At 41.4% G+C, this 23143-nt stretch overlaps 1 protein-coding gene across 1 annotated transcript in view; it reads right to left on the bottom strand.

The window, feature by feature from the left end:
- Positions 1 to 1276: 1276 nt before the first annotated feature.
- Positions 1277 to 23143, bottom strand: part of LOC144766636 (calcium-activated chloride channel regulator family member 3-like) — a 269751-nt gene continuing 247884 nt past the window's right edge. Inside the window, exons 5-6 of the mRNA XM_078650423.1 lie at positions 1962 to 2139; positions 1277 to 1372 (exon numbers count right to left, since the gene is read on the bottom strand). Of these exons, the coding sequence (XP_078506549.1) occupies positions 1277 to 1372; positions 1962 to 2139 (274 nt within the window). The remainder of the gene's footprint in view (positions 1373 to 1961; positions 2140 to 23143) is intronic.

Genomic DNA, 23143 nt, shown 5'->3' with positions numbered 1-23143 from the left:
TGATGAATCTAGACGACTACGTGTGATGCTAATGTTGCTGGCAAAGAGGCGGGTGGTTATGAACTGGGGCAGGGCGGGGACTCCGAAAACGAAATCTTTGGTAACAGATGTGACCTACTGCCAATAACAGCTCCATACATTCTTGGAACAAATGCCGGTTGTCTCTATACCCAGGGATATTTGGGGCCCCTTTCAAGACTGGATTAGATCCTCAAAATTCAATAGACGCTCATACAAACGAACCCTAGGTCTCCACTAGGAACTTGCTCTTGTTGGGCCTGTGGACAACACTGTCATGATGTATCCTACTGGTATTATTTTGCTCCCTTCCGTGTAATAACTCATCTGATTCATGTATCGGCTGCTTCACTTAATGTCAATTTTCTCTGCTAAATGATGTAACTGGTGTAATGCTTAGTCAGCATATTCGTGTATGTTAACTGCTGTACTTAGTTCTCCCCATGGTTGGGGCTGTTGCTTCTTTTTTTGCGTTTCCATTTTCTGTGCCTCACCTCCCTCGCCTCCTCTCCCTTACATTTCTTTTCCCTTATTTCTTATCTTTCCTCCTTCTTTAGTTAGTACGTGTACACAAATTGGTAATGATGCTCACTCGCTGTATGTATTGTTCGATCCTATATGAACTGTAGATCTCTTATGTTTTCACAAAATGTTCAATAAACAAAGGTTGAAAAAAATGTACTTACTTATTCATTTAGGATTTCTGTAAAAGAATAATTATATAGTGTATGGGAGCCTGCTATCTATGTATACAAATGTGTTATTTTTGTTTTTATTACCATTGTGCTCTGAAGCCCGGAAACGTCAGTGCAATGAAAATTCTTTGCTAGTTGCTAATTTTTTACACGCGATTAGAGTGTCACAATGGAGCAAATTTCAACTACAGCACGTAGTACGGCTGCAGGTGACACAAAGTGAGCGTCAGTCTTCTCTCTTAGTGTGCGAGGTAGGTAAAGTCCAGGGGCCTTATTTATGAAGGTCTTGCGCTGCCGGTGCGTCACTTTTAAAATGGGAACAAGTGACGTACCAGTGGCGCAAGGCCTTCATAAATGAGGCCCCAGATACCCGGATATTGGCACAGATTTACGAAACCTTTGCGTTGTCCTTGCATCGCACACAGTAATAAAAGGACAACACAAAGGCTTTCAGTACGATTTACAGTGACATGCAAGGGGCGATTTGCGCTGACTTGAGTGACTTTGTAAAGAAATGTAATGCATCACAGTGGATTGCACTGTGTTCTGTGTTGCTTTACCTTTCATGGTGGTAGGCATTCCATGTGTGCACCATGGTCATTCCTGGGCATCCACAAATGAAATGTGGAAGAATCCCAGATGTATTGAACTCGGAAAACCTGGAAACGCACACAAAGGTATATCACCAGACAAACGGGCATGCTGTTTCCGAGAAGCACCAATAGTCATACTGAAATGAGGTCTACTACAGCGAGCCATACAGCCCTACTCTTGACCTGTAGATTAGTCACAATGGGACCAGTTCAGAACATTTTGGCGGAAGCGTACCCTAGTAGTACTCCTCTTTTACTTCTGAATTCCAGGAGTAAGCCAGGATTATCCATGGCCTTCGTCTCAGATGGATGAGTTAGCCAGGTGTACTATAGAAGTAGGTCGCATCTACTAATAGCAAAACGTTTGTGAATTGGGCCCGGTATTCCACATATTCTTGTCATTGTTAGAAAGGTTGATAATGTGTTTATCAACCTGTTTCATTAACAGAAAAGTTCAATTCTGAAAAAAGAAATATCTTATTGCATTTACATGCAGAAACCATTTTTTATTACTTAACAACATTTCTTTGCACAGTCAACAAATCTAAAATGCATTAATTGCCATACAACTCAAAGTTTGAGCGGCAACCTTTTTTTTGTAACATACATAACATTGCAAAAAGTGTTCAAGTAGTTGATCTTAGAAAGTACTTACAGTGGGCAATGCTTGCATGTACATGATTGACGTTTTTGCATTTTGCACTGTATCTGGTATGAAAGTACACCCATCTTCTAAAAGGCCTGTCAACGCATCAGGTCTGCAGTCCCTGGATGAGCAGGATTTTCCTTTGCATTCAATATATTTGTAAACACCTTGAATATTTGTTGAACACCTGAGGTAGGAGAAAATTATCAAAGCGAAATACACATATGTTTATCTTAATGCTAAAAGAAAGTACACAATACTGAGTTAAATATTTTAATAGCTCAATCAATGTGTGAAACAATTGATATACTGATTTGATAGTTACAGCATTTTACATGATCATCACATTTCCCATCTATTAACATTGCCTCAGCCTTACACTGCTAATATTCTGATTTAGAGGGTAGGTAGTTTAGCAGCTACTTTGGATTTGTATGTAGATTGTACCCGTCTGTAATTGCATTAAAGACCTCAACTTTATTAAAAGGAATGTGCCCAAGGTAATTACAACAGATTCAGTTTTTTATTAATTAGTTTAAAATATTTTCCATTACAAATCATTTACATATAACAAGTTACAAATTTGATAAAATGTTCAAGCAATCAATGTAGGACAGTAATAACACCAAGTTTTTCATGCGCTTTAGGTGCAGTGTGTGTGTGTGCATAACGAACAATGTATTTCTAAAATGTAAGTGCTTGACTCTATATTGAAACAAGTCTTGTGGGAGCAGAACACAGTCTTCTGGAGCCATGGTGTTAAACCTAGCCTTTTATGCAGGTTTATTTCCAAACTTTTTGCCTCCTATTTTTCTGATGCTGTTTTCGTTGGCTATGGGATTCTGGGCACTTTACCACTAAGCATTAGTACTAAAGTTCATATGCTCTCTGTGTGATTTATTATACATGATTGGCATATTTGATTTACTGGTAAGTCCCTAGAAAGTGCACTGAGTGTGCCAGGGACTGTAAATCAAATGCTACTAGTGGGCTTGCAGCACTGGTCGTGCCGTCCAAATGAGGAGTCTTGTAAATGTGTCTCAGACCTGCCACTACATTGTCTACACACGCAGTTGTAAACTGCTATGTCAACCTGGCAAGTGGCCAGGACCTAACCTTCCCTTTTCTTCATACATGTAAGGCACCCCTCAGGTAGGCCCAAGTTAGCCCTGTGGGCACGGTGCAGTGTATGTGAAAGGTAGAACATGTATAAGTATGTGTTACATGTCCTGATAGTGAAATGCAATGTATTTTGTTTTTCACTATTGAAAGGCTGCCTGTCTCATAGGTTAACATGGGAGCTGCCTTGTAAAATCTTACAAGTGTAACCTGCCATTGGTACAAGATTGAGAAATGAGGTTTAGGCTCTCTGAACTTAGAATTTGATAACACACCTTTTAGTAAAGGTGGTTTTTAAACAGTGTGTTTGAAAATGCCACTTTTAGGAAGTGGGCATTTTCTTGCTTTACCATTCTGTGTGCCTCTGCCTGTTGTTGTATTCACCACCTCGTTTTGGAGTGACAGGAGCTGGGGATGTGCCTTCACTCTAGAAAGTCACAAGGGCTGAATAGACCTGGTCTGCATTTAGAGTGGTGGGAGGAGTTTGGCTAACATCTGAATAAGCTGTGTCTCCTTTGTACAATGCTGTCTCCACCCCTGTGGGCAGGCTGGACCAGGGAGGACAGGACAGGCTTGTACAGAGCTAAGAGACTCTGAAGCAAAGAGAACAATGAGAAAATGTGGCATACGTATGAGACCTTAAACAACAGGATTTTAGATTACTTCTGTAAGAAAGAGGACCCTGACAAAGAAGAAGAGTTGAAGCGCTGTGTGAGGAGTGCTTCATTTTCTGTGTGAGGAGTGGGCTGGACTGCAGTTGCTGCTTTTGTCTGTCACAGATGAAAAGGACTGACTCTTTCTGCATGAGAAGGTCTTCAAGGGCTTGTGTGTGCTTGCCTCCTGTTAGAAGTTTTAGAGAGATAAAAGACTTCACCGAAACCTTGCCGGATTCCAAAGTAAACCTGCCTAAAATGGAGATCTGAAGATCTGTGTGGGGAGTGCTGCCCCTGCTGTGTGATGGGTGGGTTCATCTGCAGTTGCTTCTCCTGCAGGAAAAGGACTGGGTGATTCTTCGCCTTTTGTTCTAAAGTAAAAGTGCATTAAGAGTGCTTTATTTTGCAGCCCAGCATATGGAGGGCGCTGTTTAAGGGTCCCGGTGTGTGTTTTCCACTGCGCATGTAAGCGCTGCACTGACCCTTGTGTGTTGAGCCATGAGAGTGGGGAGCTGCTTGTTAAGGCAGTGCTCTCCCCTTCCCTAGCAGCCCATGCATGTGTCCACGCTCCCAGCAATGACAAAGAAGGGAACTATGGGCTGGAATCCCCCGCTTTGCCTAGCAATGCCAATGTCACCGTGGGCAGGGCCCAGCCATCACGGAAGGCTAGGGAAGAAAACAGAGCCGACTGAGGCTTCACTCAGGGGTCCAGCTAGCTGAAGGGGAGGCTTCATTCCTCACAGCAGCTCTCCCTGGCAGCTGGAATGGCTCAGGGCTGATTAGTGAGTGATGCAAGCAGCTGCCTTTTAACCCACCTAGTGCAGCTTGTTCTGCAGCTGCACCGCATGAAGCAGGCAGGTGCTTTTCCCCTCGTAAATCAGGAGGGGACACTGCACGGTCTCCCCACTAACTGTGGTGGTGAGTGTATGCTCCAAACATCCTAGGACATACCTGGGGCACTGTTGCTGGATTGTCGGGATGGGTGGAACCTCAATGGAGGCCCCCAATTCCCTGTGAGAATTCACCACACTCCCAGTTATAGGTGTGCAGGTGCTGCTGCAGCTGGGATCATTGTACAGCATTACCGTATAACCCCTGATAGGCGTGCAAGTGCGCTGCAACCTATATTCTTATGGGGATATTTTGTGATACAGGTAGGCCTGGGCAGCATTCGTAGCGTTCTGCTATGTGGAGCTACGTGAAGTGTCTAAAAAACTATGCCAAGCTCCGCAAGCGATGAAGTGCATTTGGTCTTACCTCTCACGTTGCTTTTCAGTGCTGGTTGCTTTTGCCCTGCTGTAAAATCAAAACAAACTACACAATGTGTAGCACAAGAGGGCACTACTTCTTTTCTGCCACTCAAGCAGATTTTCTACTCGAGCAGCAACTTCCTCAATGCAAATGGAAGGTATTTCAACGCGAGAGGTCGTGGCCATTTGCAACTGCCTTCATTGAGAAATCTGACCGCCACGTTGCAATATCTCGCCGGGAGGTAGATTTTCCTCGCTCACGCTCGCAAACTTGATGTTGGCGAGTGCAAGTGAGGAAAAAACTCTGCTGCGCTGAGCGGAGTTTTACAGAACTCCACATGCTCAGCGGAGTTCAGAAAACTCTGTAAATGGATCAGAATTCTCCACCCAGTCCTAGATACAGAATGCTATGGTGACATACATGGGTGTTACTACTGCATTTCATGCCTTGACTTAGTGATTCAGGTTGAGCTGATGCCTGCACTGTCAGATTTACACAGTATTGGGTGCATGACCCAACTGCTTGATATTTATGCTCTGGTGTTATGTTATATGTCATCTGAATCCTTGTGAAGACAAAATAACAAGTATCAACTTCATTAAAAGAATATTACGTACAGTGATGGCGTGTTATGACGTTTGCAACTAGTAAGTACTTCATTGCACTACTTGTACTGTAATGACAATGGCCTAGTTGGCAAAGTAATGTATGGCTTATATGATTGTGGTCTGTATGTTTTATATACAATATGAGATATTTGTATAGAATCACTGACAGAATTTCGAAAACAAAAAATTCGACATACAAAAATATCGAGTCAAAAATATCGAAGTACAAAATATCGACAGCCTATCTTCAAACAGGTAAGTACCAAAATATCGACTCCAAAATATCGACTTACAAAAATATAGACTGTAAAAATATCGATTTTTTTAAATGTCTTAAAATTAAGTTAAAAATAATATATAAATATATTTAATAAAAACGTAGAAATAATTATTAAATAAATGTAATATGTAAATGTAAATGTAGTATACTTGTAAAGCGCACAGCTGCCCCAGCAACGGGGCGTCCCGGCGCTGTATAACTCTGGGGAACCCGTCCTGGCTTTCCCTGTGGGATGGTCCCTTGCTGGGAGTCCCCAAGGTGGAGCCAGGCATCCCCGGAATTGGTGGGGCCGTTGTGGAGATTAGGCAAGCTAATGCCCAGAGTTGCCGAGTGGAACCCCTGATTAGAGTAAGCACCGAAGCGAGAATTATCGAGTCCGCTGACCAAAGTCCACGACCCTGCCGCGTCGGGAATTGAACCCTGGTCCCAGGCTGACTTCTGCTCTCCGGCCTGCCGCCTCTAACCAGCGAGCCACACTACTCCACTACTCCACTATTAATAAATAATTAATATAAATAAATAAATTATATCACCAAAAATAATACATATATATATATATATATAAACATATTATTAAATAAACATATTAATATAATATAATTTAATTTAATTTCATTAAATTAATTTAATTTTACTTTATTTTTACACTGTACCCCTATACCCCAAAAACCCAAAACTGACCCTGAACCCTAAAAATGTCCCTTTACCCAAAAACTAAAAACTGACCCTGAACCCTAAAAATACCCTTTTACCCAGAAACTAAAAACTGACCCTGAACCCTAAAAATACCCCTTTACCCAAAAACTAAAAACTGACCCTGAACCCTAAAAATACCCCTTTACCCAAAAACTAAAAACTGACCCTGAACCCTAAAAATACCCCTTTACCCAAAAACCAAAAACTGACCCTGAACCCTAAAAATACCCCTTTACCCAAAAACCAAAAACTGACCCTGAACCCTAAAAATACCCCTTTACCCAAAAACTAAAAACTGACCCTGAACCCTAAAAATACCCCTTTACCCAGAAACTAAAAACTGACCCTGAACCCTAAAAATACCCCTTTACCCAAAAACTAAAAACTGACCCTGAACCCTAAAAATACCCCTTTACCCAAAAACTAAAAACTGACCCTGAACCCTAAAAATACCCCTTTACCCAGAAACTAAAAACTGACCCTGAACCCTAAAAATACCCCTTTACCCAAAAACCCAAAACTTAAATGTAATTTCCAAAACCAATTACTTTTATTTACGAAGTAAATTTTATTTAATGGTCAATTATTAATTAATTAACACATTTAATTAATTAACATATTTAATTAGTTATTATTAAATTACTCCCCACCCTATCCCCCTATAAACTCACAACCCACTACAGACATTAATTTACTAATTATTATTTATTTATTCTTTAAATATTTATAATTACCAATTATATTTTAATTATTTACCAAATAATAATTATTGAACAATTATTATTAATTTACATATTTAATTAATTAAATTTAAATTACTTCCCACCCTATTCCCCTATAAACCCACAACCCGCTAAAAAAATAATATAGTAAAAAGTAATTATTTATCAATTATTCAATTATTATTAATTACCAATTATAATTTAATTAATTAACAATTATTAATTAATTAACAATTACTATTATATTACATATTTATATAATTATATTTAAATTACTTCCCACCCTATTCCCCTATAAACCCACAACCCGCTACAGATTCATATTACACAATTATTACAAAATATAAAACACTTACCTAATTTTACATATTTTTGTTGTCTATATTCTATCTACTTGATATTATGTCTAGTCTATATTTTTGATTCGATATTTTGGCTATTAATATCGATAGAATCGATATTTTTGTAGTCGATATTATGTCTGGTCGATATTTTGTCTGGTCTATATTTTTAACTCGATATTTTGTCTGTCGAGAATTGTGTAATCAAAATTATGTCTGTGTACCATTTGTATATACTACTGTGTGGAGTCTCTTTTGTGGTGTATTTATGGTGTAGCTTGTGTGTGTGTGTGTGTTGTACAAATGCTTTACACATTTCCTCTGGGATAAGCATGTCTTTTCTGCCAGGCTACCAAGGGGGTGAGCAGGAGTTATCTTGAGTTTGTAACTCCCTTACCCTGACTAGAGTGGTGGGTTCTGCCTGGCTTAAGTGCATACCCTCGCCAACCACAAACCTCATTTCTAACACATGGGTTTGGCTGTCATGTGTTACCTACCTGATCCTCGATACCTATCAAGGATCACTTTTGTTATGTCTTTATTCATTGTGGCATAAGGCCATATTTGATTAGTTCATATGCATTTCTATTCATTGTGTAACAATGTGTGCTGCCTGTATCACATATTATGATTGTATGCTTCTAGTTCCTATATTCATATATTCTGGCAATGTGATTTACTTAAAACAAGCATAGTGGCTTTTATGTCAGTAGGCTAGTGAATTATTGCTTTCCTTTCTGTCACATACCAACCATTGGGAGGCTATTTATATCAAAAGATTGCTCAATGTGAGCTGAGCTCTTGGATTCTATAATGTAATGTAATGTAATGTAATTTGATACTTATATAGCGCAACTTTCACTCCAAGGAGCATCTTGGCGCTTAAGACAAGATACGACCGTGCGGGCTGAGGCGCTCTATGCAGCTAGAGGTATGGCCAGGACAAGGTCATATCAGATTTTTACATGTGATGTCGGATTGACTATAGATCCATGTTTTGAGGTTTTTCCTGAAAACGGATTCTACAGAGATTGTGCGAAGATGCGGCGGTAATTTATTCCATGCATTTGAGCCTAGGACCACCAGTACCTTTCCACCTCTGGTTTTAAGTCTGAAAAGAGGGAAGGTGAGCAGGTTTGTTTTGGCTGATCTAAGGTTTTGTGAGGGGGTGTAATGTTTAAACATGTTCTGGATATAGCTGGGTCCTCTGCCATGATAGACCCTAAATGTGATCAGGATGATTTTAAAGAGGACTCTTTTGTGTATTGGTAGCCAGTGGAGGACATTCATTGCTGCTGAGGCGGATGACTTCCTATTCCATCCCAGCACCAGCCTTGCCACTGCATGTTGCACCATTTGCAGCTTGTGGCATACCTTCCTGTTTGTCCCAGCATAAAGACTGTTGCAGTAGTCTAAGCGTGATGTAATCAGTGCAACTGCAACAGTTTTCTGTGCTGGGAGGGGGATAAGGTCAAAGAATTTTCTCAGACCCTTAATGATACCAAAGCAAGTGCCCGCCACAGCTATTGCTTGTTGTTTAGACGTAAGGGCTGAGTCAAATCTGATCCCTAGATTTCTGACTGATGTTACGGTCCCTGAGAGCGGGGTGGGGTCCTCAGGCCACCATAATGTGGGACTAAACAGATTGTCTTTCCCATATCCCAGGATCTCTGTTTTCCCAGAGTTACATTTCAGGTGGTTTGTGTTCATCCATTTAAAAATGGCTTTAAGGCAGTGTTTTAGGTTTATTTACGCCTCTTCAGAGTCGTCGTCCAGTACTAGGATGAGCTGTGTGTCATCCGCGTATGAAATTGTATGTATCTTGAAGGATGATATGAGTGTAATCAGAGGGGCTATGTGTGCATTGAAAAGTGTTGGGCTCAAGCATGAGCCCTGTGGCACTCCTGAGCTAAGTTGTTTTTCTCCTGAACTGAAATGGCCCTGAGTGATTACTTGGTGTCTGTTAACTAGAAAGCATTTAATCCAGTCCAGAGCACTTCCTGCTAACCCAGCCGCGGCTAAACGGTCCACCAGAATGGAATGTGAGACCGTATCAAAGGCCGCAGATAGATCGAGGAGAACCAGGACTGCTTTCTTTCCCAGGTCCATTGCAGCTCGGAGTGTTTCGGAGGTGAAAATGAGGGCTGACTCCGTCGAGTGCTGACCTCTAAAGCCTGCTTGATTTGGGTGCCAGATGTTATTGGCCTCCAAAAAGTCAGTGAGTTGTTTGTTCACGACTTTTTCTGTAAGTTTGCAGAGGGCCGGTAGCAGGGAGATAGGTCGTAAATTGGCCAGAATTGTAGGATCTGGCAATTTTTTAAGTGGTTTAACAGCTGCTAGTTTCCATTCCGCCGGAACTATGCCGGTGTGTAATGAAGAGTTCACGATGCTGTTTATGGTGGGGTTAACAACATCCACCAAGGTGTGAAGGACCAGGGCCGGGGTCAAAAGGGGAGCCTGATTTAATTGTAAGGATCCCTGTCCGAGATTCCTCTAGACTAATAGGCTTGAAAGCCGACAGACAAGCCTTGGTGGTATCAATTCTGTTGTCCCCCACTGCTCCGTGTGTCGACGGGGGGGGAAAGTCTTTCGTGAGGATTTTGAATTTTTCCTCAAAGAAGGTGGCTATTGTATTGCACAGACTTTGGGAAGGGGGGATTTCCTTCTGCATAGATTTGGGATTCATAAAATTATTCACTATTTTAAAAATCTATTTCTGCTTGTTATCGCTCTTATTTATAGCTTCAGTGAAGTGTTCCTTCTTTACAGTCTTTATCATATTATGATAGTGTCGGCGCGCGGCTTTATAGTTGTTTTCATCAGTCTCCCCATAGTTACTGCGACATTTTTGTTCATGGATCCTTACTTTTGTTCGCTCTACTTTTAGTGGGAGTGAAAACCATATGGCTGATGGCTGATGGCCTTTTCTTCTGAGAGGGTTTACTAATGCCTACGCCGGGGTCAGCGAGGGACTTTTCGTGACTGAGTCTGTTCATCCATTCCCTAAAGAGCTGGCAGTCTTTAGTTGGGTCTTTAGTTAGTTTAGGAGAATTTTTTCCGGCTATAGTCAGGAAATCTGGCTTTTTAATGATATTTTTCCAACATGGGTCCTCACAGGTATATCTTGTCTCTGGCTCAATGTATTTCCTAATACTACCCGTTCTTATTAACATTTTGAATGGTATAAAATTATGATCATCCAGGTTTGTCTTTGGGGCTTACTAACAGTAAGAGAATCTAGGTTTGAGCAGATGGTGTCGAGAATGTGCCCTGCCTTGTGTGTGGTGTAGGTAGTAAGCTGAGTCAAACCCAGGATGCTTTTCGTCTCTTTAAAACATGTGGCTCCTGAGTCGATAGAGGAATCTAGATGTATATTAACGTCTCCTAGCAGTGTGAAATTGGCGAATTTGATGGCTGGGTCGCTAATCCCTTCCACCATAGTCTCCAGAAAGTCTGTGGGCTTTCCTGGTGGACGATAGATTAGGGCTCCAGTAAAGGTAAATGAATCATGTACCTTTATGGCGAAACCCATACTTTCTGCACATTTTAGACCTGGAAGGTCGGAAGTTTGGCAGTAGAGGGTGTCCCGATAGATAATTGCGACCCCCCCTCCTCTCTGAACTGGTCTATCCTTTCTGGAGATGTGATATCCCAAGGGGAGGGTGGTAGTGACATCAGGGTTGCTCTCAGGCGTTAACCATGTTTCAGTCATAAAGAGGCAATCTAAGTCCCCTTCCGTAATGAGATCAAAAATATTCAGTGAATGTTTACTCATTGATCTTACGTTAATAAGCCCACATCGCAGGGTTTTAAGTTGAGTAGTTCCCAGGGGGTCTATGTGTGGACCGAAACTTTCCCTATATTTCTTACAAGACCACGGACCGATCCAATTGGCCATATCAAGTGGTTGCCTACATATGGAAGGAGCGGAATTAAGTCCATATAATATATCCATTGAGTATTGGATGGTGGGACCAGGGGACATGGCCCCGGGCCCGGTCGTGGCGCGGACGGGCGCAGATGGGCTTACCTTTGGCGCACCTTTGGCACCAAAGGATCAGAATGGTTGCTGCTCCAAGGACATTAAACATATTGACATAGACACAACCTTGCCTTGTTTTGCGGATTGGCAGAGAACTTGAAAATGTAAATGAAGCTCAGATGTTCAATGACCACATCAAAATACTGAACCCTAATAGAATGCAAAATTCAGATTTGTGGTGTTAATACATTTACTAGGTAGAACTAAATGCTAGGGATTCTTCACAATCTATTATGATGCCTGCTTTTACTCTTGTTACTTTCTGTTTATTTGTGATCTCTAATAATAATCTCATATCAGCAATAATATGTTTACATGTAGCTTGCATTAGAATTGGCTTTAAATGATGGATGCATGGATTTCTTATCTGTGCACATTGGTGGCTGACCGTTCCATTACATTCCTAACATGTTTTTTCTCCCGGTAAGTTTGAAAGAGACGTATTGGTCATAACTTGTCCATTATCCCTGACCAAACGGGTAAATTGGTACATCTGTGCTTGTTTGGGGATAACTGGGATCTAACAGGACGGAGTCAGAAACAATCCACTTAAAGTAAATGAGCAATCTACCACTTACGGCTGAAAGGTTAAAGGTGCTTAAAATGAAACAACAAACACTTTGTCCTTGAGTGTTTCAGCTCTATGTGAGATGTGAGTAAAAAATCATGAGCATATTGAGGCCTCTGTCATCTACCATGGTGCAGAGTTCCATTGACTCCTTTTTTTGCTACATTACCAACTCAGTTATTTAAAAATGACATTGTAAAGACGTGATAATCCCAATGCACATACTCTTGGTGGTCATTTCCTTGATGTGTTCCTGGCCCTTCCATGGAATCCATTATGTTGTTAACTTGACAGTCAGTTTGTCACTTTGTAGTGTAGTTCCTAGATCCCTGATATGTTCTGCGCATTGGAATAATATACACTATAGTTTTGTCACAGGACTGAGGTCAGTATGCCTCTATCGAGTATAATAAACTTAATTACTTGTGTGTGCCAGCTAACTCAGAGGTCACTAGAAACTTCTCGAATGAACAAGAAGGGATTAGTTTCTGACAACCGCATAAACATGACAACTTTGTTTCCCTTTAGAATTGGAACAATCTCAGAATCGTTGAAACAATAGATAACAGTTTCACTCAGTTAATTGTGTATGCTTTGTTTTGACAGAGTTGCACAGAAATAGAGAGACTGGCGTTTCAATAAAAGGGTTTATTGAACAGTCTTATTTCTCATGCAAGAGATATGAACTGCTACAATCATAAGACAGAATGCAAATTATAATACATACAGCGTTAGCAGTAAGGTAAAATAATAATGCAATAGCATGGTCTGTAGCTATGCTATATATAAAAATACATACATAAATAACACAGGCTAAAATTCTCAACTGGTGCTTCTAAAATAATCCTACCCCAGTGTACCTAACCTAAGTATGGTACGAGGGAAGAAGTAGGTGCTGTTTAGTTTAAGTTTAGTTGTGCCAAGAGTTGCCAAAAAGTTCTCTAGGTTCTAGTCGGCTCAACACCTTAGAATGAGAGAGGTTGGAATCTCTTTCCGGGACTTAATCTCTAACACCCCACAAGGGAATCAGAAACACTGGAGCTGGATTCTCGGTGAGGAGGATGACAGCGTCTGGTCAGTGTGTCAGTTGGGAACCCGATCTCCATCCGCACTTGCCGTGGCGCACGGCATCGTGCAAGTATGCAGCTGGATCGTAATTCATATGTTTAGGGTGCAGGTGGATTGTACAGTGCACCGTAGTTTGCCATGGCAAGTGAAGGTATATTTATAACTAGAAGGTGTTTAGGAATGCCAGTATTGACGTACAAGTCGGGCATAAGAACATCATGTATGAATCCCTAAGGAATAGATGTTCATGCATAATAAAGTTTTTTCTGGAAGAAATCAATATCCCGACATGGGGAACTCCTAAAGGCTTAAGAGTCTGGTTTTCCAAGAACTCGTTGTGACGAAGATGAACGGATGTAGTTGGCCATGCCTGTATTTGGGTAGCATTAGCAATGCCTAAACAAGGGCTGGATTTCTATGCCTAAATAAGGGCAATGCGAATTGTACCTATATAAGGGCATGATTCAGGAAATCTATATACGGTATCTAAATTGACACACAACAACTTGTGCTAATACTGTAGTTCCATTTCATGCTTAGACAGGGCCAAGCAATACAGTTCAGAGAAGCACCAATAAACAGATCTACATTCTTTATTTGCTGAGATGTCAGGTGGTTGAGAGACGGACTCCATCCAGCAAATCCCCATCCTCATGGGAGGGATTCGAAGGGGTTAGCACAATCACAGGGGCTACCGGAGTGGGAGTGAAGGCCTCGCAGAGGGCAACCAAAAGGACTTACGACCAAGCCACAAAAGGAGGGGCAATTCTCCAGATATTTGGATAATAAACTAAAGGTTTTGATCAAATCTGTCTTCTCTGCCTGAGGATAACCATGTGGAAAGCCTTGGTAAATTCTGATCTCATTGCCCAGGCTACAATTTAGCTGTGCAAGGACGTAAGATATGAATCAAGAATGCTTGAGATACTCATTTCAGTCCCATACACGGAAAGTGGGACTAGGGCCCTCACACACCTGGCTGGGTGTCATGCTTCATCATAGGGCAGGCTCCTCACCAGGCCTGCGCCGCAATTTCTGACGTGCACCCTATGAGGGGCTCTTTATCGGAGATCTTTTCTTCCCAATGCCGTTTGGAGCAGTGCAGGTATAGGGCCATATGGTGTAGATGAATGTAAAAGGTGTGGGTGCAAATACTAGAATGGGGTGCAATTGTACTCAAAGTTAATTTTAATCAGTGAGTCCACTAATGTCAGTTAAAAACCATAGTGGCACTTTACTGATGTTATGTTCAGTAGTGGCTAAAGTACATGCCGTCAACATGTTTATTGCCCAGGTTGTCGCAGGATCAATTGGCAAATTTTCAGGACCAAAAATAAATAAACAGTATGGGCCAAATTCACAGAATTAACTTAAAACAAAATCCTAAACTTACTACCATTTTGGTATTCACAGAAGGCACTTCTCCCTTCTTGTTCATTCGAGAAGTTTCTAGTGTCCTCTGAGTTTCCTGGCACACACAAGTAATTACGTTTAATATACTTGATAGAGGCATACTGACCTCAGTCCTATGTCAAAACTATAGTGTATATTATTCCAATGCGCAGAGCCTATCAGGGATATAGGAACTAAACTACATGGCGCCCAACGGTTTTGTAAGGCACTAATTTAACGCTAGATACGGAAGTAACTCAGTCGTGCTTATCTAAGAGACCATCTTCTCATAATACTCCATAAGACGCCTGGAGTGGGTAGAGATAATATCCGCCTTAGTTGAGTAGTAAGAAGAATCCTATGTATTAGTTGTTTGGTTTGTTCAACGTTGAAGGATACAGTGTTCCAAAATATTGTGCACTTTATCTTTGTTCCCTTGAAACTTGCTCTGCAATTTTCATTTCACAATGTCTAATAACGACAATAACACCAAAAACTGTGGACCTGCGGCTGACCAAGCCGAAGTAGCTTTAAACTACACAGGTTTTACTGAAACCGATGAGAATGCAATAAACATTCATCCAAATTTAAGGAGAGCCATCACATAACTTATAAAACATGGCCTACCACCAAGAGGTGGTAAAGCAGTTTTTGTAATAGAGGCACATGAATCTCACCAGACAGAGGTATCCTTTCATGGATAGTATTCCCACAAACAAATCCAGTAACACATTTGTTTCACTTCTACACAGAAGAAGATCCACCAGGAATATATTTCTTTCGAGGATGTTGAAATTTCACTCACATACCAGGAGGATAATCTCTGGTTTAAAAGTGCCTAAAACATTTAAATCGCATTACCAGGCTCGGTCCACTAGGTAGACCAGGAGCAACATGGCCAGTTTTAGCAGGTTACACACCTCATCCTGAAATCGAACACATGACAGATGTAGAATTACTTACTTACGGCAGAGTTATTCAAAATCTACAGACAATCGGTCCAATATGTCATGCGGATTCCCACAGTCTAACCACCATTAGTTATTCCACAACAAACCTCTCACCAGGGGAATACACTAAAAATCACTCCACATACTTTACATGCAGTCAGGGCTAAATTGCCCGTTCTGGATAGCTAAAAAATTACTCAAATCAAAGCGGTATTTCCTAATACCAGCCCTTATGAAAAACATAGAATTCTAACTATCTGTTTACCAATGGGGATCACACCACATCTGGAAGACTGCACCACTTGGGGCACAGTCTTTGCTGCTATCTACACTAAAACACATGGTGTTCGTTCCATGGCGGTAAAACCTGATGTCCGGAAACAGATTCAAAATGAATACGGGGCAGAGCCTGCTCTAAATTTAGGAATGAAATTACTGAAAATTTTTAACAAGGACTCAACAATAATATTATCTAATATTAAAGGAGAAGCAGCATCAGTGGCAAACCGACAGAAATTAAGGGAATTTGATGTAAAAATTGTAAATAAAAAATTGTAAATTGATACTTGTATAGCGCACTACTCACCCGCAAGGGTCTCAAGGCGCTTGTACAAATACCGCTGTGGAACCCATCCTGGCTTTCCCTGTGAGGTGTCCACTCCTGGGCACCCCCAAGGTGGAGGCCAGGCATCCTTAGCGTTGTGGGGGCCGAAGTGTAGATTAAGCAAGCTATTGCCCAGAGTTGCAGAATGGGACTCCATGATTGGAATAGGCACAGAGGCGAGAATTATCAGGTCCGTGGAATTTTGAGCTCAAGACCCGCGAGGCGGGGAATTGAACCCTAGTCCCGGGTTAGACCTCTGCATCAGGGTCTGCCGCTCTAACCATTGGGCCACACTTCTCCACATGAGAACAACAGAACAACCACAAGAACTAGCCAGAATAATTGAAAACCCCTATAAAGAATTAGGCAGAGACAGTTGGGGTGGGACCCAGTTAAACCACAACTGTCTGAAAGTCCTGAAAAGGTCTTTACTAAAAGCAATTCTACATCTTCTAAAAAGAAGTGGGAAAACAGCAAAGAACCTTCAAAAGAGAAAGATTCTCAATCCTGAGGTATTTCTCCTCAAAAGGAGCCCTCTGAAAGGAGGTATAACCTCAGGAATAGGGATAATTTAAGAAAACCTGACAGGTATCAAGATACTGATACACGTTTCTCTCATACCTTTCAGATATCATCACAGACATCCAAAAAAAGAGGACGGTCAGACCACAAAGACGATCAACATGTTAAGAAAAGCAAAACAAAACATCAATTCACCAAAGAGAAGGTAGCTGGTCTAAAAATCAGACATGCTGAGGATTCTGAGAACACAGCTCAAGAACGGAGAATGGGCTCAGACAATGTTAGACAGCGCAGAACCTGAAGGGACTTCTGGAGACAGTGGACTTGAATGAAGACATTGCAGTTGAAACTGCAGATACCAGGGTTGGCTCTCCACATAGGTTATATAAAATAACATCCCGGATGGAGGGAGACATACCAAGAAAAGTGAAAGCACTCTTTTGGGAGCGACTTTCAAAGGGTTATGATATACTTCTAGCAGAACAAGACTGGCCACCAGAATTTGTCAGGGAGTGCCCACATGGCGAAGACATCATTATGCCAGCCTTCTCTAACCATATTCCAATACATTTAAAATATACTTATGCCAGGAAATGGGCAGTTGCCCAAGCCCAAGCATTATTTAAAAATCATGTAGGATGGGATGAGGATTCGCCTCACCATAAAATCCAGTTAAAAAATCAACCAACTGCACAAAGGCAGTATCCAGTGAATCAAGAAGCTAAAAAACAGGTCAGGGAGATCTTAGATCAACTTGAATACCAAGGGGTGATTGAAACATGCACCTCATTAACAGACAATCCTTTGTTTCCTGTTTCCAAACCAGACAATACATATCATCTAGTTTTGGATTGCAGACATCTAAACTCTTTTTGTAAAACATTTGCAGTGCAAAATGCACACAGTACAGCATTAAGGAATAACATTGTACTTAAAAAATACAAAACCACATTAGACATATCAAATGGTTTCTTTTGTCAAAACATTGCACCAGAAAGTAGGTATTTAATCGCATTCTCAATAATGGGGACACAGCGTCAGTTCTGTTGTCTACCTCAAGGATTCAAGAATAGTCCAGGGTTATTCTCAGCAAGGGTAACAGAGTTACTACAAACTTATGATGACGAGGCATTGTCATATGTCGATGATATCTATCTGACATACAATGACTTGAACAGGCACTTGAACAGGGTGAACACTGTTATACTGGGCTTCACCTCTGAAGGGTATAAATTCAATTAAAAAAAATCAAGAATTGCCCATCTCAATGTCCTTTTGTTATCAAGTGAAGGCAACAGCCTGTCAGACAACTTTTTAGAAAAGTGTGCGCTGCTCCAATCTCCAAAAACGCTGAAAAACTTACAGTTGATTCTATTTTTCTTGAATTTTGGAAGAACTTATATTATACCTGATTTTAAAACGATAAATTGGACACAAAAACACACAGAAATGTTGCATTCACTACAAACTGTCAGGATCAGCACTCTGCAGGATTCATTTGCAGCAATAAGCTCCACCTCCGGACCTCCCAAACACCCTGACTGTAATGCACAGGGTGTTCGGGTGATACGGTGAGGGAAAAACCCCGTAAACGGGGAAAACCCAAGGAAGGAAAGGAGGGGACAGCAGGGAAAGGAAGCTGTAAAACAAAATAACAGGTTAGTACATTTCCTTATGACTACTCTCATTAAAGTCTCGCTAAAAGAACTAATCACCTGCATCAAACAAGAATCATTCTCCGCTCGACGGCCTTCATCCCTTTCCTCCAATCCCTATGCAACACAAGGAACACAGTTAACATATACAAGGATGATCACACCATGTACATCAGCTATTACTGGTAGATTGTTTTCACGCACCCCCAGAGTGGCAACACTCTTCCTCATAAAATATCTACAGCCAAGAAAGTCTTGCACAATGCTATGTTCCTGCTATCCAGCAGATCAAGTTATGCAAGCCACAAGGGGTTAGACTGCAGAGGCCAGTTTCCATAAAGTGCGATATCAATTACTGCATTGAAATCCTTGCCTGGAACATGAAACCTCCTTTTAAGCAAACCCAACCAAACACGGTGAAGTGTAGCCACAATGCCACTGCTTCCCGCTTTGGGAATTGTATTCCAACTTCGAAGAACAAACACACATCAAGAATTCATGACGGCAATGAGGAGATTATCTCCCCCCTTCATTCCGCCACTTGAAGCACCAAACTCAGAAAGAAACAAAAATGTAATTAACGCACGATAGACACGCCTTATCCAAAGACGTTTTGACAGTACCAGCTCTATGTGAAATGCAGAGCCTGACCAAGGTAAACGCTTGGCTCTCTTAAGGAATGAAAGAGCCCAGCGATAGGGAACAGAGTCAACAACGAATACCTATCCAGGAATGTCCTCAACGCTGACACCCAACGCAGACCTCTCTCCTAGGACGGAGCACCGGAACAGAGAGCAGCCGCTCCCGCGGGGAAATCCAGAATCACTAGCCCCGAGCAAGCCGCTCGGCAACGCTATATCGCGAGGGCTGCAAAGGGTCATGGGAAATGTAGTTCTTGGCCCGCAATCCCTGGGAAATGTAGTTCGCAATGCAGGCGCGAAGGCTAGGACCTGACACAAACTGACATGTTAGCAACTAAACAATTACAAACACGCGTAAACGTACGCAACTTAGTGATCAGAATCATTCTGGGTCAATGCGGATTCACCTACTTAACTTTTAACAAAGGTGAAAAAGTACCAATTGCATAGAAATCACATTTGTACACACAAGCAGAAATTAAATTTACTTCAACAGAAAAAATTCTGACAGCATTCAAACTGCTGTAGCAAAAGAAAGAGCCCTAGCACAGGGAAAACGCATTATGGTTGTAACACCTGTGCCAGCCTTAGAGGCAGTTACAAAAGCTAGCATTCCGAATGCAAAGGCTTTACATCCGAGATGGATACACTGGGTTAATTCTCTTGCTGTAACTGATGTTGAATATGTTTTTGATCCTTATTTGAAAACACAAACATTCCTGCAATACGAACAAGAATGTCCTCTGCCTACAGAAATTCTCCCTCCAGGCCAGTATGAATGTATAATTTATACTGACGGATCTACACAACCCGCTAGAGGGGGTAAGCAAGCTTATAGTGCAGCATGCACAATTGTTAAAGGTCGTATGCGTGATGGCAAATTAAGACCTATGGTCACAAAAATGCAATCTCTAGGAGATTGTACAGCTCAGCGAGCTAAACTACCAGCATTCATAATGGCACTTGAAAATACGGATCGCGAATTCCCCACACTTATAGTGTGCGACTCCTTCTACTGAGTACAATCTTACAAGGATTATTTACAAAATTGGTTTCAAGGATGCAAAAGGTGGCACAATCAAGCATAAAATGCTTTAGGAACAAGTGGTTCAGTTGCAAAACGGATTACAAAACACTCACGTGATACACACGCTGAGTCATCAATGTGATGGCGTTCATGTTGAAGGGAATTAATTGGCTGATGAAGCCAAGAAGGGGTCTGTGCAACTGGCTTCCATAGCTGCAATCATTCGTTCAAAAACAAAAATAGACAGTGAAATAACACTGGCTGTCAATACTACAAGCAAAGGCAGCGGTGCAGCGTTACCTAAAGGGTTTCCACTCAAATACTCATTTATAACTGATACCAACAATGTTCCGTTTGCTCGGATCCCCGGAGTGGGGGATAGGGTAATTCCAAACATGGAACATAGATTAGGACTAATCCTGGCAGCACATGAATGGCTCCCTTCTGCTCATGCAGGTGTTTCTGCCAAAGTATCGTTATTAAAACAAAGGTACTGGTGGCCAGGTATTAGGAAACAGACCAGAAACAATGTCCTGGACTGTAAAATATGCGAAAAGATAAAAGTTTCTACTGTGAAACGTCCTGTGCAGACGCCCCTGTTAATCTCAGATACACCACTAGCCTGTGTTTACCTGGACTATTGCAGTCCCTTACAAAGGGATGGTAACTACAAATATATCATGGTCTCAGTTGACTCCTGTTCAAAGTTCCGTTGGATGTGGCATCAACGCTCGGCTGACGCTCGAACTGTTATGAAAGATTTGCGAGTCTTTATTGGCACATAAGCAATAGGCATGCTAGATTCTGACCAGGGCCCTGCGTTTAGCTCTCGAGCTTACAGAGATGCCATGGCTAGTTTGGGGGTTGAATTGCGGTATTCTTCTCCATTCCATCCTGAGGGAAATTCTGTTGTGGAAAGAAAAAACAGGGACATAAAGCAGTCTATAACAGCTAGGGTATTAGGTTTGGGTGATAGGTGGGCCAAACATCTATATGGGGTCCAACGTGCTTTGAACAACTTGCCAAGAAGTTCTCTAGGGGGTGTCATCCCATATGAGGTCCTCTTTGGGACAAGAATGTTGGTTCTGGATCTTGATTGTCATGGAACAGTGGTGGAAAATAAGAAATTTTATACCAAAGATCGTTTGGCTCTTTTACAGGACTTAAATGAACTAAGAACGAAACAAAGCAACTTGTTCATGAAGCCAACCACCACTGGGGAAAAAGCAAATATCCCAGGAAGGCCTGTCTGGATCCCAAAGATTGGTGATCTAGTCAGAGAAATAATTGCAGACAAGAAGTAATTTGGGCCTTCTTACAGACAACCAGTACCTGTTCTAGCAATCCACGGATCAAGAACAGTACTACTGCCGCCCCTTGCTGGTAAAAAAGAGAAAAGATTAGTGTCTATCGACCTGATCAAACCACACTATGTGGCCGATACAAAGCAGTAGGCCAAGTGGACTCCGACAATGTAGCAGACGCACTCCTCTGGCTACAATCGAAGAGGTTCAAACTGTGAGACTCATCACCATTGAAGATTCTACAGTGAGAAATGAAGGACTAAGCAAGAAAGCTATGGAACTCGTTCCTCTTGAGACCCAAATAACAGTTCATCCTGAAGCACCTGTCTACAATGAAGTAACAAGTGATCGAGTGATTCCAGCGATTTCAACCATTGAAAGAACTGCCTTTGGCTATTTCATTAACTTTGGTATGTTTTCTGAAAATCCCAGCGCACCTGAAACACCGCCAGCAAAAAGAACTTTCAAAGAACAAGCAACTGACTTTTTTCATCACCTGGAAAAAACGTATCTGTTGTCACCATGGATTGAACTTTGGATTGTATTGGGAATATTTTTCTTTCTACTTTGGTTAGCTCTGGTAATATCTCTGGGAATGCTGATAAATGGAAGATATATTTCAATGGACACAGCAAGTAAAAAAGTGAACTTACTTCTCCATCCACACAAATCATCCCATCGTGAACAAAGAGACTTGTCAGCAGAAAAACATCACAGCCGTACAGATACAAGATGGTATAGTTTGGGACAAAACAGAATATGACATTTTTGGCCCGTCGAAGTTTTTGAAGATTCCACACTTATTCAAGATTTCATTAAGTGACTTTATTACCTCTAGTACCTTTACTGATGATTGGGACTTCGAGACTGTTAATAACATGATGTCTGGTCTAGAAATGTCTGCAGTATTCACAGTTCATGAATATTTAGAGGGTTCGTCAGACTATGAACAAATGTATTGTTATAACCATTATGGGCATCATTTCTTGCACAAATCTGCAATGCCTAGAAATGTATATATGTATAACCAATGGGAACATTGTTCTACTCCTCCAAAGGGTAGCTCAAAAAGTTTTGCACAACCTCTCCATGATGTATCACATCAGCTTCACAACCAGAGCGGCCAATTTCCATCCCCACATCTTAAGAAAACTAAAGCCTTTCCTGCCCAATGCAGATCTTAAGATGATGCTTCAGGCTCTTGTGATCTCCAAACTTGACCATGGGAATGCTACCCTTGTTGGCCTACCGAAAATAAAACTAGCACCATTGAGGGCTACCCTCCATGCTGCTGCACAGCTCACCAAAGGCGTAAAGAAAAATGATCACATCACCCCAGTCCTCCACTCTCTGAACTGGCTACCTTATGAATCTAGGATCCACCTAAAAATAGCATGCATGACATACAAAGCAATCCACCACAGCACTCCTCGCTACCTGGCTCAGAAACTGGTGCTATCCGGAAGGAATAGAGCTTCTCGTAGTACATACTCCCTACTGCTGGAACCCCCAAAATTTCACAAAAAGAAAACCTATAAGAGATCTTTCTCTGGAATTGGCACAATAATTTGGAACTCTCTTCCCCCTTAGATCAGGATCAGGTTATTTTAAAAAATGAAGTAAAAATGAGACTCCTGAATAATCTCCCTCCTATCTGAGTTGACTAGTCATGCCAATTAGATTTTTTTGCTGGTGTTTTCACTATGTCTCTTTATATTATCTTCTCATGCTGTATTTTCTATTTTTTG

Source organism: Lissotriton helveticus, chromosome 1_1 (assembly GCF_964261635.1).
Source record: "Lissotriton helveticus chromosome 1_1, aLisHel1.1, whole genome shotgun sequence".
NCBI classification, from domain to species: Eukaryota; Metazoa; Chordata; class Amphibia; order Caudata; family Salamandridae; genus Lissotriton; species Lissotriton helveticus.
This window is presented reverse-complemented; position numbering and strand designations above follow the sequence as displayed.